This window comes from Dipteris shenzhenensis, chromosome 13 (genome assembly GCF_047967505.1).
Source record: "Dipteris shenzhenensis isolate YYH24624 ecotype China chromosome 13, Dip_SZ_1.0, whole genome shotgun sequence".
Taxonomy (NCBI): domain Eukaryota; kingdom Viridiplantae; phylum Streptophyta; class Polypodiopsida; order Gleicheniales; family Dipteridaceae; genus Dipteris; species Dipteris shenzhenensis.
This window is the reverse complement of record NC_141608.1, coordinates 21,299,170-21,315,421: the sequence shown is the minus strand read 5'-3', so window position 1 is coordinate 21,315,421 and position 16,252 is coordinate 21,299,170. Positions and strand designations below refer to the sequence as shown.

At 43.8% G+C, this 16,252-nt stretch overlaps 1 protein-coding gene across 2 annotated transcripts; it reads right to left on the bottom strand.

Annotated features, from left to right (window-relative positions):
• Nucleotides 1–178: 178 nt before the first annotated feature.
• On the bottom strand, nucleotides 179–10,331 carry LOC147895157 (beta-glucuronosyltransferase GlcAT14A-like). Of its 2 annotated transcripts, XM_087383342.1 has the most exons (5): nucleotides 10,243–10,331; nucleotides 8,913–10,033; nucleotides 8,749–8,824; nucleotides 8,514–8,629; nucleotides 179–1,070 (listed from the first exon to the last, which is right to left on the bottom strand). In XM_087383342.1, exons 2-5 carry the CDS (start codon nucleotides 9,484–9,486, stop codon nucleotides 547–549), a joined length of 1,290 nt encoding a protein of 429 aa, XP_087239468.1. In that variant the 5' UTR covers nucleotides 9,487–10,033; nucleotides 10,243–10,331; the 3' UTR covers nucleotides 179–546. The 2 variants fall into 2 exon arrangements, with proteins under 2 accessions (XP_087239468.1, XP_087239467.1); XM_087383341.1 differs by having other exon boundaries at nucleotides 8,913–10,298.
• Between the last annotated feature and the right edge of the window lie 5,921 nt (nucleotides 10,332–16,252).

Below are 16,252 nucleotides of genomic sequence, written 5' to 3'. Positions count from 1 at the left end.
AACTTCCACGTGTTTGTAATAATAAATTCTCTCTAAACAATTCCACCCTAAGTGAACGATTTAAACACATTAAAAAATGCGATTCTAGTCTCTCAGGTTCTGAAACATGGCAATTCGGTGTTGTACCAAGGGTAGTATATTAAAAATTGTTCATTCCTTTACTTGAGAGAACCACCAATAGACCAATCAGAAAAATACAAAAGCAGGCAATGCTTACATGCATGAGCCTTTTTTAGCACAAGCTGAAAGGTGTTCAAGTCAGGTTACAGTTCACGATGCTGTAATGGAGGCAAATTCAAGCACCCCAGAGTTTTGGCCTGCTTTCTTAAGCTGGCCCAAACAAAAAATGTCACATCCTTTGCGCTACTGAAATTTGGGTTGGATAGGAGTGTTGGAGTCAGCACCAATGGTACAAGCAGCTCATGCTATAGACAAAGGACACACTCAACTGCTCAATCAATGATGCAGATGTCACAACATTACCTATACAGAATACAAAATCCTTTCATTTTGCATCAGGATTCAGGACAATGGAAGCAATGCTGGTCATTTCTCGTAAACTGCACACTGACTTGCCCGAAAAGTTTCTGGCAACAGCAGCCTTAAGACCAAAGCCTCAAGCCTCTTTGCCCCAGGTCCAGGCTTCAGTATATTTGGATCACCAGAAACTGCACATGGGTCTCCCTTACTATAGGAACCTATGCACCAGCCACCAGGTGTTACGTGATCCCTTTCCCTGCCCAGAAGCTCCTTGTCAATCTTGTCCAGCAACAAATCATCTGCCCTGAATTTCCTACCAAAAGCTGCCCCACTTGTGGTCATATTATCAAAGTCCTTTAGACTTAGTGTGATAGGGTGCTGTTTTGGGGGAGTGTCCCATTGTATGTAATGCAAATCATGGTTCACTGTTGTGTTTCGAAACTCTCGTGTGTTGCATAAAACTGTATGAAAGTAGCCTTCCGGGGAGGACACAAAATTTGTATAATACATTAACATGGTCCGAGGGAGATTATCCCAACCAAAGATACAGTATTCGATAAAATTCCTTGTCAGTGCCATCCAAGCTGACCCTGCAAATGAAAATACAAGACAATCATTGACAATTTAACTTCGTACCATATGAGGACAAGGCCTATAGAGCAATATAGTGTCATTGCCATCAATGACTTGCAATACTTGCAGTATAGTGTCATTGTCATGAGTGACATTTTGTAACAGAAAACAATGCACATTTCCTGCTGTACAGATCTACAAACATGATTTAAGGGACTCCCGCTAAGAAAACTTTTTCAGGGATGTAAGAGTTTCTCCTAATGTATTCACTGAAGCTTGAAAACATTCTTGGAGAGGCAGTCCTAAACTAAGCATGCAGACAACAGTCGTGTCAAGCAGAGAGTTTCTCCTAATGTATTCACTGAAGCTTGAAACATTTCTTGAAGAGGCAGTCATAAACCAAGCATGCAGACAATCGTCAACAGTCGTGTTAAGCAGACATTAGAAACTATGTGCAATAGCTCCACTTTCATAAAAGCCCCCAAAAAAAATATTTTAAAGAGTTTATCTTGAGATATTCACTGAAAGCTTCACAAGATTTCTTGGAGAGGCAGTCCTAAACCAGTGATACAGACAATCATCATCAGTCATATCAAGCACACATGAGTAAACAGCTTATTGATTGAACCTATAGTCCCATAATTGATTTCTACCTGCAATACATTGTATTATTCTCAGCCTTCACAAAGCCCCCTGGTCACATCATTTTCATACATCACAAAGCTTCCAAATTTTGTGCTTACTGCCACAGACTGGAAATAACATGGAAAGTCATTTTTTAGCCCGTCTCGTGATTTAATACACCTGAACTGGCAATATTGAGTAGTTTTGAGTAGCCATATGGCGTGAATTTCAATACAGAGCTGTGCAACGTAGCAGAAACACTAGAAATTATGGACACTCGGGCGACGTTCACTTTGCCCAAGGGCTAAAATGTCAACCCAAGCAAACCAAGAATCCTTGATGAACACCTTCCTCATCTTATGGTATTTTTGGGAGCTCTTCATTGGGCACTACCCCATCCTCCTCAAAATACACATTCGAATCATCCATTGCCTCATCATGAGCACACATCGCGCATTCTTCAAGGTCATGTACAACCTCCTCGCATCAAGTGTGGCGTCTTTTATGCCCACTCCTCTCTTAGTTCTCATCTATAGCTAAGAGAGACTGAAGTTTCATGTAGGAGAGTGCACAATGCCACTCTTTTCCTTACTAGGGGCCCCTTCTTGATCTTTGAATCAAGGGAAATTAAACGAGGTTGGTGGCCCCTTCTTGATCTTGGAATGAACTATAATCCATGTATACAAGGCAAACTAAACGGTGTTGGTGGCCAATTTTCTTGTTGCTATTGATGATACCCTCCTAATAGAAGATAGAGCCACCCTGATCACCCACTCACTTCATGATGCCACTCTTCCGTCTTTTCCCCACACCACCAAAATGTTAGAGATGAGCATATGGTTAGGGCAGAGAGTGAGGGCCTTTGATGTGGGTGTGCCCACCCTTGTGAGGTTAGCTAAGGAGTAGGGTTGGGAGCCTACCCAGGCATATGCGTCTGCCAGGGGCTAGTGATGTGCCCAGCCACCTTTGAGGCAGTTCTGGCTGTTTGGATGCTGAGCCAAGGCCCTGTGCATGTACCTGAACAGGACAGTTCCAGGCTGTTTCACAGCCCTAGAGGCGCCTGGTTGATGGCATGATTCCAGCCCCTCTGCTGCACCTTATATAGGCCAGGTTGAGGGGCCACCCCTTGGCTGTAGGACCTTACCTGTTTGGTTGGGTTCCTAGGGAAGCACACCAGGGCCAGATGCACGGAAGGACCAACCTGCTGGTCAGCCCCCTATTGCCAGTCCAGTTGGCCTTATGGAGCAATTGGGTCGACCTGTTTGTACCAGCTGACTGGGGTGGAAGGACCGACCTGCTGGTCAGCCCCCTACTGGCTGTCCACTCGGCCTTATGGAGCAGTTGGGTCGACCTGTTTGTACCAGCCGACTGGGGGGGTGTAGAGCCTATATATATGCCCCCTTCCCGCACACACACACTTGTTGTATCATCTCATTATTGGAGGTTTTCCCTCGGACGGCTTTTCCCTGAGATCACTTGCAGTGTCTCTCCTTAGTTTCCGCTGCACTCACAGGGTAGAGACCCGAGACGTGGAGGGAGTCTGGAGACAGCAAACTGTGTGGAGGAGGTGTTTGACAAGGAGTGTGCGAAGGCGTGGACTGTTCAGGTGTCAAGGAAGGTGCGAAGTCTTTGGAGGGTGTTTTCAGATTCGAAAGGAGGTGTTTTCGAGGGACAGGACAGCGAAAATGTGAAGGTACCTACGCCCCAAGGCTCTTCATTATCTTCTCCAGCCCTCTCCTCCCTTTCTCCGTCAATCCCTTTCTCTACCTTCTTTCCCATCCACCCTCTCTTCTCAGTTCAACTCTCTCTTCATTTTGACATGGCTACCCTGGCTGAGATGGCCGAGAGCAAGGTGAAAATTCCTGTATTACCCACCTTCCCCCAGACCGTCAATTGGATGGACTCAATTACGGTGTGTGGTTGGTCATGATGGAGTTCTTGCAGTCATATGATTTAGCAGACTTCATATTGCTGGGGGTTGTCAGGCCTGATCCCCTTGCAGAAAATCTAGGGATCCTGCAGCAGCAGCAGGACAAGACCATGTCTCAGCTAAGACTGAGTCAATGTGAGGGTAAGGTCTTTCATTTTCCCAAACTGTACTCCTCAAGTAATTAATCATGTAAAGCACATGACGGTGGCCAAAAGCATTTGGCATCGTTGTACAATAGAACATCAATAAGTTACAAGCTTCAGCAAGAGATTCTCCAGGCACGGAAGCAAATATCATACAAGGACATGGCCATAACAATGCTGTCCCACTTGTCTTCCCAATACTCTGCATTTATTTGTCCTTGATTACCAGTGGAAGGAAGAATACGTTAACCTGGGAGGAACTAGTACCCATGGTGCTCGACCAGGAGGAGAGATTTCTAAGTCCTTCCCAAGACAATTGCTCAGAGGCTTTGGCAGCTGAGCATAAGGGTAGGGGTAAGCTGACAGATGCAGAAAGAGAGGACATAAAGGCTTCACATACATGTAACCTTTGTGGCCAAAAAGGTCACTATTGACCGCAGTGTCCTCAAAGGAAAAGTGAGAGGACTAGTGAGAAAAAAGAAGCAAATTCTACAGCCACACTTCGATTGTTCCAACCTTCTAGTAGCACAACGCAGGATGCGCTGCCTGCATGCCTTCTGGTTCCAGACGAAGGATTTATATATATACCTAGATGAATCCAAGAACATTCCGAAACTCATCCTCTAAAAACACAACATAGCAAGGACTAGCTACTATGACATCCCCACTGACGTCATCAGCACCCAACAGTGGGTGTAGACCATAGTATAAAAATATGCTCTCACACATAGCAAGGACTAGCTACTATGACATCCACTGACGTCATCACACATAGCAAGGACTAGCTACTATGACATCCCCACTGACGTCATCAGCACCCAACAGTGGGTGTAGACCATAGTATAAAAATATGCTCTCACACATACAAATCCACACACCCACACATACTTGAGCATCCATTTATACAAAGTCTTCGTATTGAGTTTCTGTTGGCAGTCCGGAGGTGAAGGGCAGACTCAGCCATGACGAAGGCTAGCACTAAAGGAGAAGGCTAATAAAAAAGAAGTCCAAAATCTCTTCATTCAAGTTACAACTGCTTGTGAAGTCTAAACGATTTCATTTTAGTCTCTCCCAAACAAGCATTTAAATCTAGCTGACAGGGCAACGCACTATTTAAGATAGAAAGAATTATCGCAATACCAGCAGGCCGCAACATGGACGAAAACTTCACAAGGTGAAATTTGCATGTCCGCTAATACGGCAAAAGCATATACCTTGATGAATGCAGGAACATTGCTTGCTTGTGTGTGGCAGCGGGACCTGCCGGACAGGTGCAGTGGTGGGAGTCTTTGTTTAAACCAGGCTTTCAGGCAGGCCCTCGAGCCACAAGGAGTTGTTCGCGTTGACTCAGGTGGCAGCATCCAGTTTGTATTTGTTTGGACGTTACCAAGCAGACCTCGAGAGGAATTCCTTGTGTTCAGCTGCAGCTATTGTCTACCGAGCTATTGGAGATCCGGATGGATCTGATGATTGCCAGTGCAAGAATCCAAACACTGCAATGTGATCCTAGTGAGCAGTAGGATGCCCATTGTTTCTGGAGCAATCAGGGGTCCATGTACAAGTTTGGACGTGAGAGGGGGCTTCAAAGGGGGCTGTATAGCTCTGTGATACAATGCAGGAAAGCAGATCTTGCACCGTTGGCGGTATCAATTGGATTGTTGTACCAGTACAGTACCAGACCAGAGCATTCTGCCTAGCACCTATGGGAGCAGTAGGACCAGGTTTCCAATGATCGTGCTCAGACGATTCGTGCCAAGAGAGAGCTTCTTCGACAATACTGTGGCGGCCTTCAACGACAAAGGTTCACACGATGGATTCCTTCAGTTGCTCCAGCGGCACACCAGCTGCTGAAGATGATGTTACATCCAAGAGCTGAGAGGGGGTGTTAGAGATGAGCATCTCCTGATGTACCATGTTTAGGGCAGAGAGTGAGGGCCTTTGTTGTGGGTGTGCCTGCCCTTCGTGAGGTTAGCTTAGGAGTAGGGTTGGGAGCCTACCTAGGCATATGTGTCTGCCAGGGGTTATTGATGTGTCCAGACACCTCTAAGGTGTTCTGGCTGTTTGGATGCTGAACCAGGGGCCTACGCATGTACCAGGAGGATCTGTTTGTCGGTCCGAACCTAGACAGGACAGTTCCGAGCTGTATCGCAGCCCTATAGGGCCTGGTTGAGCGATTCCAGCCCCTCTACTGCGCCTTATGTAGGCCAAGTTGAGGGGCCACCCCTTGGCTGTAGTAGGACCCAAGCTCTGGTCGGGTTCCTAAATTGGGTCGGCCAGCACGTACCATCCGAATGGGGGCGTGTTAAGGCTATATATAGCCCCCCCTCCCTTGTTGCATCATCTCATCATTGGAGGTTTTGCCCAGCAGATCAGAGGGCTTTTCCCTAAGATCCCTTACAGTCTCTATCCTTCTTTTAAGTTCAGTTTGTGTGGTGTGGTTTGCTCTCTCTTTTCCTTTTAGTTTCCGCTGCACTCTCACACAAAATCCATCCACCTGCAACCCATTGGATCAGTCCGTTGTAACAGCTGCTATGATGATGAGTGTAAAGCCTTGCACTGTCAACTCAGATTCAAGACAAAACATCATCTTCCACCTGAGACCAAGACCAAACAAGAATAGCATCACTTGGTCCATCGGAAGAAGGACTTCATCCACTAGAATGAGGAGGAATTACTAAATATTCTGCTTAGAAGTAACTCCAAGGACTTCTAGCGGAAGTTCCCCTCACGAACGCAACCATCTAGGACACACCTTTCATAGCTACCCCGCCCTGCCTCTTGTTCACTCTTCACCACTAGTGATATCAAACACGCAACCCTCAAGCTACACAATGGCCGAGCCAAAGACTCATGAGGGGCTATGCAATAAGTACATTGCACATGGATAAGACCTGATAGATGATATGAATATATACCTTTGTAAGACTAGAATAAGTCCAATCGGACAAATTTAGATTTTTTGTTGTTCTGAAGATCAAAAATCTACACAGAAAAAAAGAGAGAAAATAAAAGAGAATATGAAAGAGAAGAAAAAAGAGGTAAACAAAAACTTTTAAGAAAAACAAAAGGAAGACATACTTAGCAAGCAAAGCAACACTTATGTCGTCATCAGTGCCCAAGCATAAGCAGCTATATTGTTTCTAAAGACCCGCAGAGTCTCTTGGGCATACCCAGTGCTTACTAAAATACGTCAAATAAACAAAAGAGAAAGAAAACAAGAAATAAAGAAGAAAGGAAGCAAGTGACTAAGCAAAAATAAACAAGCAAGTCAAGAAACAAAATCTTCCAAAAAATTGGAATATCGCTCTCTCTCTCTCTCTCTCACTCTCACTCTCACTCTCACTCTCACTCTCACTCTCACTCTCACTCTCACTCTTATTTAAAACATAAAAAGCTAAATGGTCCTTTACACTTATGTATTGTTTCCTACAAAGAGTCAAAAATACATTTCTAACTTAGAAAGCACAAGCATACTCAAACAAACTCTCTTTTGAAACTAAAAGAAAAACGGGCTATTCAGCTCCCCGCTTTTTGTTTTCAGCTTAGGTTCAATCATTCTAAACACACCTAAGGCCAATACACCATAGATAAAAGACTTGATATCTAAGATTGTGCGTACTTTTTTCATTATTTTCCTTGGATTATACCTCTTGTGTAATAGTAAAGTGATCAAATTACTATATTGAGTGATAAAAGACTCCTTAGTTGTACAAAGGCGGGAAAATCTATGCTGCAAAATCCTATTTGAACCTAAGCAACCTAGAACAACACAACTCTAGCTTCAATCTTAGCAAAGCTATTCAAAGAAGCGGTTTGCACCCATTTCCCTCACACCTGGACCCTAAACACCACCATCATCCCCATCCACAGGCAAGGGATCCCATGAGTCTGAAATACTACAGGACCATTATGATCAAGCATGTCATGTCCAACATTTATGCCTCAGCACGACACACTTCGATAAGTCAGTTTGTGGAGTGTGAGGGATCTTAGGCAGGTAGGCTTCCGAGCAAATCGTGCAATGATGGACTACATTTTCACTCTAGGAGGCGTAATTGAGGAGGCTAGGGCACAGCAACAGAGGCTTTGACAAGTGCTATAGGCTCGATTACTCAAGCAACTACATGATTTAGATACAATCGGGAGATCATTTGGGCAGTCCAAACACTCTACGAGTAAGTATCAGGCAGATTCAAGACGATCGGGTGGACACACAAGATCATGAGGACGGTTAGGGTCAAACAGGGTTGTCCTTAATCACCTTAATCACCTACTATACATTGATGAGCTTAGTCATTCATCATAACAATAGATGGAGCAGGCTCACCCTTAAGTTCTTAACTGGATCTCTGATCCCAACGATTCTACTATATGCAGATGGCATTGTTCTACTCTCCTCAACCGAGAGTCTCCAACGACACCTGGATGAGCTTTAGACTTTCTGTGAGACACATGATCTGAAGGTCAATCTTGGAAAAGCAAGGACCATGATCTTCTCAAGCCCCGCCACACATCAAGAGCAATCATTGCCCACTAAAACTACTCGCCCCTGGGATGCTTCTTACAGAACCTACTCGACAACCAATTTGTGCCATAACTTTTAATCTGCAGCCCGTGGCAAAATGGCTGTATGTAATGCCAAGAATGACGGCAGCCATCTGTACAGTCAAAATCAAGTACAAGGGGTCACACAATGAAATTATTTCCCTGAGATGCTTTGATAAAACACTGCTCGACCACTCTCAGCTTGAGAGCTTAAATACCTATGAATAACTTGAAGGCCTTGGGGAGAGGTCTGCGCTGTGTGACCCAGAAAACATCGCTCTTTTTGTCCATGTACAACCCTGGATCAATTATGATAGGTTTGGCTCTTTGAAACCTGCCAGGTGCACGCATTAAAATGCAGCTTGATAATTTGTTTAAGCTTCGAATATATGCATCAAATATAAAATAATTTGGATGATCAACTTGTGAAGCCCCATTTCCAGAAAGGCTTACTCTCTCCAGCCAAGGTCGCTGGTGTGTTCGATGAAGTTGAGGTCCTTGGGCAAGTAAGAGAAAACATGAAGCAGATCTGAAAAAGCAAACAAAATACTGAGTACCATGTCAAATTAATTTGTTCGGTAGCACAACATGCTCATGATTCTTGGGAACCGAATTACCATCTTGAGTCACAAGCGGATAATCGGAGGCACTGAGATTGATGAACCAGTCCCAATGCTGGCTGTACTTCAGCAGAATGGCTGCTCCATGGAGTGTGGATGCGATCATGGAAGAGCCCTTGTAAGTCACCATATTCGCCTTTCCAACAACATGAACGTTTCCTACCTGCTGGAAGTACGAAAACTGCTTCACAAATCTCGCAAGCGCGATCCTTTCTTTGACAGACGCTTCGAGATCCAAGTGCAGCAAGTAGTGATTCCGAGGATGGTAGATAGCCTGCAGGATTCTTTTCATGCTAGCGGCATCGCCCTTGGTTCCCGAAATTAGATAAGCGAACCTTGGGGGGATGGGCATGTCCGAGGAGAGCGCAGAGGATTTTGAAAACCTTTCCTCCGAGTCAGGTGGGATGAGCTTGATGACGGTGGAGTTCGCCCGATAGGAAGAAGAGGAGCCGAGGCTGATGATTGCGGTCAACAACAGAAGCGAGGAAGCGATGATGGTGGCGAACAAGGGAAACAGCCATCGGCGTTCAACCGCGACGAAACCAACGGGAAAATGCGAGGGCTTCTTCATTTCAGGAGCTCACAGATGAAGCAGAAACGTTTGCAGATTTTCATTGCAAAGCTCGCATTGGATTGAGTCCGCCATAGCTGCAATCAACCACGCCGCTACCACCATGAATAGCACAGCTTGTTTCGATCTGCAGCTTCAAACTCGGAGCTCCAAATGCATCGTGCGGCAATCCTTGTAGCCTGAAAACGGGGGCGGCCATGGGAGCTTCAAACCAGTAACGGAACCGACAACCTGCAACGATTCAAGGCTCCGATTTCGCTCATCCGATGCCTACTTCCGATCAAATCAAGCATAGCTTCGTTTCTCGCACAGATTCAAAGCAAACCCTGCACCATATCTAGCTTCCTACAATCCGCAACTCGTTTTTCATGCCTGCTGCCTACAATGCCTGGCAACGAGAGTCATAAAGCACGAGTCTACAGCCATTCTCTCAAAGTTTTCGAGTCTTCTCCGCAGCTGCATGTGCAAACTATCAACACTTTCCTCGACTGCAATCACAGGAGCCGAGCTTCAAAATGCCACTGCAAACCTCAAATCTCGCCGCAACCTGGCAGCAATCCCAAAGCAGCAATTTAAAATCCAACGCGATATTCATCTATGGAATCGCCGCTTCCAAACCATAGAAAAATCGAAATGTCACAAATGCTGTTTGAAATCAAAAACGAAACGCTGGCGCGGTGCAAAACATTGGATCTCCGCAGCTGGCATTTGACGAAAATCCGTGCGTCCAAGAAACGAATCGGTGCGTCAAATAACCTGTGATTAAAATCTGTGATTTCAGCATTGCATTCGCAGAATCAAGAGTTTGTGAAACCAGAAAATGCATCGATTGCTGCAGATGCAAGATTATCCGCGAAAGACATTCTTCAATGTTGCTTGCAATTCAGTAATCATAACTTAATCAAACCTTAAGCAGTATCGGTCAACCACCAGCATTAGTTGTGGATTAATAAAAGACCTCTCATCATCAGCACCCTTCCACACACCCAAGGTGCGCGCACCCGGGTGCACGACACCGACCTTCAAGCCACCTGTGGCGAATCCATTCCATGGAGACAAGGGTGGATTTGTTTCCGCTCCGTCTTTGCCGTTCACTTTCGCACTTGGGTGCGTGGAAACAGGACCTACGACACCATTATGGATTCCAAACCACCCGTGGCCGAATTATGTCATCACGTTGCTAATTTATGTCACCAACGTGTGATTGGTTTAGCGGTTGGAGTAAATGGAATGGGTCCATTATGTCGCACTTGGACGGAGCTTGCCATTAGAGTGGGCGGCCTTCATTGGCCCAACACAAATCTTCATTGGCCTTCATTGGCCCAACACAAATCTTTTTATATTAGTGGCCAAGCCCGTCCCTCCTCTTGGGCCAACTAGGACGACAGCCTTCACACCACCTTCTGGAGGATGGCTACACGGTGGTGTGAACCTAGCCTAAAGGCTATCGCATCAAAGCTTAGGCAACAGGGGTGTGCCTCAATGTGGCCACCACTTGGCACCCGATGATTGCGAGCACATTTAGCAAAGCACCCAAAACCTTGGGCAACCATCACCCCTTGCCTACTCATCCTCACACCGGGCCTAGCTACCAATAGGAAAACATTTTCCTCTATGAACTCGTCTTTTTTTGTCACTACAGGCTCTTTGAGTCTACTTGGTGTGTAAGCGATCATCGCCCACAACTTCTCTCACATGGGCACGGACGTCTGAACGCACGCGCGCGCGTGTGTGTGTGTGTTTAGATTTTCATTGAATAAAGTACTAGCAAAACTATATTATTTATTTATTTATTTATATTTGTATTTATATTTGTATTTGTATTTATATATTTATATATGTATTTATATATATATATATATATATATATATATATATATATATATATATATATATATATATACTAAAAGCAATTAAACTATATAAGCTTTACCTTTTGAATATCTATAAAGCAATCTAAATTATATAAGGTGTGGTAGTGTATGGCATTGTCGGCAGTCTTGTAGTGTATGGCATTGACGGTAGCCACCTTGGCTTGGCAACGTCCCTAAGGGTGTATATGACACAGTGAACGCCTTCTCCAAGCAAGAAAACAGTAAGACTAAAAGCTACGAAGGCTAGATATTGAGGAGAACAACCAGCAACAAGAGCGTGAAGGAGCCAACAATGTAGGCTCGTGAACCATCTTGAAGCTGGCTACCGTGAGCCAAAAAATCACAAGGCATGAGAACAATAGGAGGAGCGACAGATCACTAAAAGGAACACGCCACTTGATCTTTGAGGATGAATGGCGGCAAAGGCACCGTATAGAAGTAGTGGAATGACATAAGAGCATGAAGGTAACAAAGCAATCAGTTGCAAGCTAAAGAGCTGGTATCCACCATCCCAAGGGAGGTTGTTGCAAACAAGTGAGGTCACTATGCAACGCATAATTGTATCGGTGCCTGGTGAGCACTATAATGGGGAACAATGCATGTAGAGGAGCATGAATGACAAGGGAGTCAAAGTAGCAAGAGGAGACTACGATCAATAGAGCACCTGAGAGACTCGTGCAAGAGTTATCCTTAGAAATGCACAAGGAAGTAATAGAAGAGATACCATGCATTGGAGGACATAAGCCGACAAGAATAGCCGCAGTACAAGAGACATTAGGAACTAAGGGAGCTAGAAATTGAGTATCTCCAAGAGGCCTGAGAAGAAAGTCAAAGCCAGAGATATTGAGAACCATAAGTCAACACCACCGTGCAGATTGTGAGAGCTATGGAGGAAATCATGTTGGCAACTCTAGGCCATTAGCCCAGACCCACGTACAAAATGTGATAGAAGGCTGGCTAGGCAACCACAGCATGTATAAGAACCAAAAATCAACCGACCAAGGGCACTGCAATAACGGATATTGAGAACACAATAGCCTAAAGCACCAAGCGGGTACTCAACACTCAAACACAAGCAATGAGATATGAGCAGAGATAGATGGAGTGTGCAGACACTAGAAGTTAACACCCACAAACGTTAGTGTGTATATCCAAGTTAAAGCACTAAAGTAGTCACCACATAAGCAATCTCATGCACCTGAGACATCGCCATCACAAAGTCTTGAATGAAGAGCTTGGCTAGATACTTCCATAGGCCCAAGGGATGCGCGGAAGGAACTAGCAGTAAGAGCACTAGTCGAGCAACCTGAAGCACAGAAGGTATGAGACACTCAAGAACAATGGGGAAGCAAGGAAGGTGAAAGTCAGAGAAGGAGACGAGCTACTTAATGCTACCAAGTCCACCAGAGAATCTTAGGAATGCTCAGCGTTAGACAAGGAGGAAACACTTGCTCTTCACAATGACACCCATCCTTGTCTAAAGCACGCGTTACCAAGTTGGGGGGTGAATAAGTTAATCCTTCTCAAGGTAAAGTGAATTAGCACGTAAAAACCAACAAGCATGCACTCGGGAATGCATAGCTCACAGCATATGTAAGAGGCTAAGGAAGGTGAAGAATTCTAGATATGTGCATTTCCCAACATACAAGAGACCATCACAAAGTAGAACCCCTCCAACCATTATCATCCCATCTCCACGAGGCTAGCATTAACCCAGTAGCTAGCATATGTACCTGACACAGTGCCTAATTAATATTCACCAAATGGTATCAGAAACCTATACATATAAAAACATATAACCTTATAAGCATAAAGGTAACTACAATTAATCTAGAGCTGACATTATTCACAAGCATATTAAATTATGTAAACCTAATGTTTTGTCTAAAAGATCATTAATTTTTATCCACCATATGCTAGAGCACTATAATTCAAATATTTAAAATATTATAAGTATACCAAGAAACATTACTAATCCAAAGTCCATAAATGAAAAATTATAAGAGGAGAAACTATTATGCAAGAGCCAATTTAATGATATATGACAATTTTAAAGAGACAAAATAAATATACAAGGGCAGTTTAATACAGTAGTTAATTCAATACAAAAGAGATTAGGTCTAGAGGCAAAGCAGAAGTAAAGCAAGGGGAAATTAGAGTAATTCATACAAGGGAGCAAAAATTTATTGTGGCACATAATTGTGCGTGTGTCAAAGAAATTGGAAGAGAGAGAGAGAGAGAGTAGAAAATGTGTGTGTGTGTGTGCGCGCACGGGTGTGTGTGTTTGTAAGGGGGATGCAATACCACGTGCCCTTTCCACTTCAGCAACAATGGACCACACACATACACAACATCAACAAACCCTGGTAGCAAGTTCGACCCACAAATTTGACTAGAACATACCAAGGCATATCCTCCACACACCAGCACTCTTGCCATTCTCGAGGAACCATTTAAGCCATACCACCCAAGGGGCATCACACTCACTGAATGCTCTGTGTGACTAGTACTCACTCACTTTGCAGGAGAGGACACTTCTGGATATTGTTGTGGAAACATTGGCCGATGAATACTATTCTCTCTTTTTCTTGGCGGGCCAATTAGTGGATAGTTCCACAGGTTTGAAAGGTGACAGTGAGAGTTGCCTATAGGCATCTTATGGCAAATAGATTTTACCTACTTTTAAAAAAAAGGGAGCTATGTAGACCCCCACAATGGTGGAAAGATAGGTTTTCGAGGATGAAATGGTCCCGGGGCAACCCTCTTTTTCCTGCCCTGCGACAAAGAGGTGGAAAGATAGGTTTTCGAGGTAGGATGAAATGGTCCTGGGGCAATCCTCTTTTGCCCACTGTGTGGCAGAGAGGTGGAAGATGTGATGCACTTGTTTTGGGCATGTCTGGCGTCGTGGAGGTTGTGGTATAGGATTGCAACAAGGTAGGGCTGATGAGTTAGTTTTCCTTGACCTCAAACTGGAAGCTTATTATCTTGGGAGATACCAAAGGGCTGCCATCCATCCTTGTGGCTTTTGGTAGCATATCAAGTCTACCAGAATGCTATTTAGAGTGTTAGAAATTAAAAGGTATTCTGACAAGGGGTGGGGGTGGGTACTAGGAGGATGTCACCGTCTCATTTTTTAGTAAAATGAGCAAGTGAGCAAATAGATCTTCAGCAATGCCAAATTCATCATTGAATTGCAAAGCATTCATAGCAATCCATATAAACCATAGTGTATGTGCTCTGATCATGGCCCACGAAGCATAAGGTATCTTGAGTGCATTCCCAAGCAGCAAAGATTTCTAGTTCAAAGGTTCTCCTATGTGAAACTGCACAAACTTCCACACCTTTCTAGCACCTGGGCAAGTGATGAAGAGGTGAAAGACATCTTCTTTGAAATCAAGGCATCTCTTGCATGTTCCATCCCGTTTGCCAATTCTTTCACTTCTACAGTTAGTCCAGATAGCCATGTGCATAATAAGCCATAATAAAGTATAAATTCTTTGAGGTATTTTTTTGTCCCAGATCGTAAGAACCTAGTTTTCCATTTATATAAGTTTCCACCTACCATTTAAAGTTATGACTATTTCTTCTAGACCATCTAAAGGTTTTGGGATTGAAAGAAAACAAGTGTACCCCACCCAACTAAACTCCTGGTGTATATTAGGACACTTCCTCCTTTCCATGTGATATCATTGTTCCACAATTTTAATCTACCCATGACCAATTCTTAATCTTGATTTGATAATCTGAACTCTCCTTATCTCAAGCCAGGATTTCCATTTTAGGTCTTTTGTGACCCACAACTATTCCCAAGTTTAAAGGCCTTTCTTAAATAAGTGACAAGCTCTCAGTAGTTCTAAGTCATTTAGGGAGTGTTTTTTAAAAGGACAGATACCCATATTGAATCTATTCCCATAAAAGAATCTTTCCTAGAAAATACAATTTGTCGTTTCACTTGTTCAAAGGCATACCATAAAGATTTTCACAATTGGCTGCCCTTAGTCTGGCAAGGTTCAGGGTTACAAATTGCTAACAACATAGGGTAATCCTTCCATTTGGGAGCTCCCATAGGTCTACCAAATTTGAAATTTCTTAGTAATAAGTTGGCCAGGTGGCTACAAGTTTAAATGATGCTTCTTGGATGTTGACAATGCTGAGGATTCATCTCGACATCATGTTCGATATTGTGCATAACACTAATTCAAAAGAGTGCTAAAATGGAAAGGGTTGTACACCCAAACCCAAACCCTAAAGGTGTTGTATATATTCTTTATTTTCTACTAAATCTAGTGTACATTTAGTCATTTGTGGTTTGCTCTCTAAGTGTGTCCTCTCTCTTCATCTCCACTCCTCTCCCTCTCCATATTTGAGAGATTGAGAGATCAAGAGTCTTGAGTGTTCTGTTCTGTGAGAGAAATTTCTATCCATGTGAGATTGAGAGGATTCTATTCTTTCATTCCATTCACATCCGTCAAGTGAAGGATTTCCGTCCATATGATTTCCATCGATTTTTGTTGTGAGAGAGAGAGATTATTTCTATTGTGAGATCTTCTATTCATGGAGAGATTTCTCTTCATCTTGAGTGTTTCCATTGAGAGTGAAAGATGGAGCTGAGTGACTATTCTTGTGCATTTGAGAGATCCCATTGACAGATTTCAGAGTGAGAAAGAGAGATCCTAAGCTTCTTGGGGTCTCAACACACCGAGCTGCAACAATTGTTGTGCCTGACATAGCACTCTAAAGCAACTACGCATTCAGCTACTTACAACTACAAGCGTGGATCCAACGACTTCACAGCCTTCAGTCAATGTCCCTACAGTATCGACTATCAACACCTTCATCCAAATGAGCAACTCAACAACATATGCGTAGCACCAACAATCAACTATCATGAT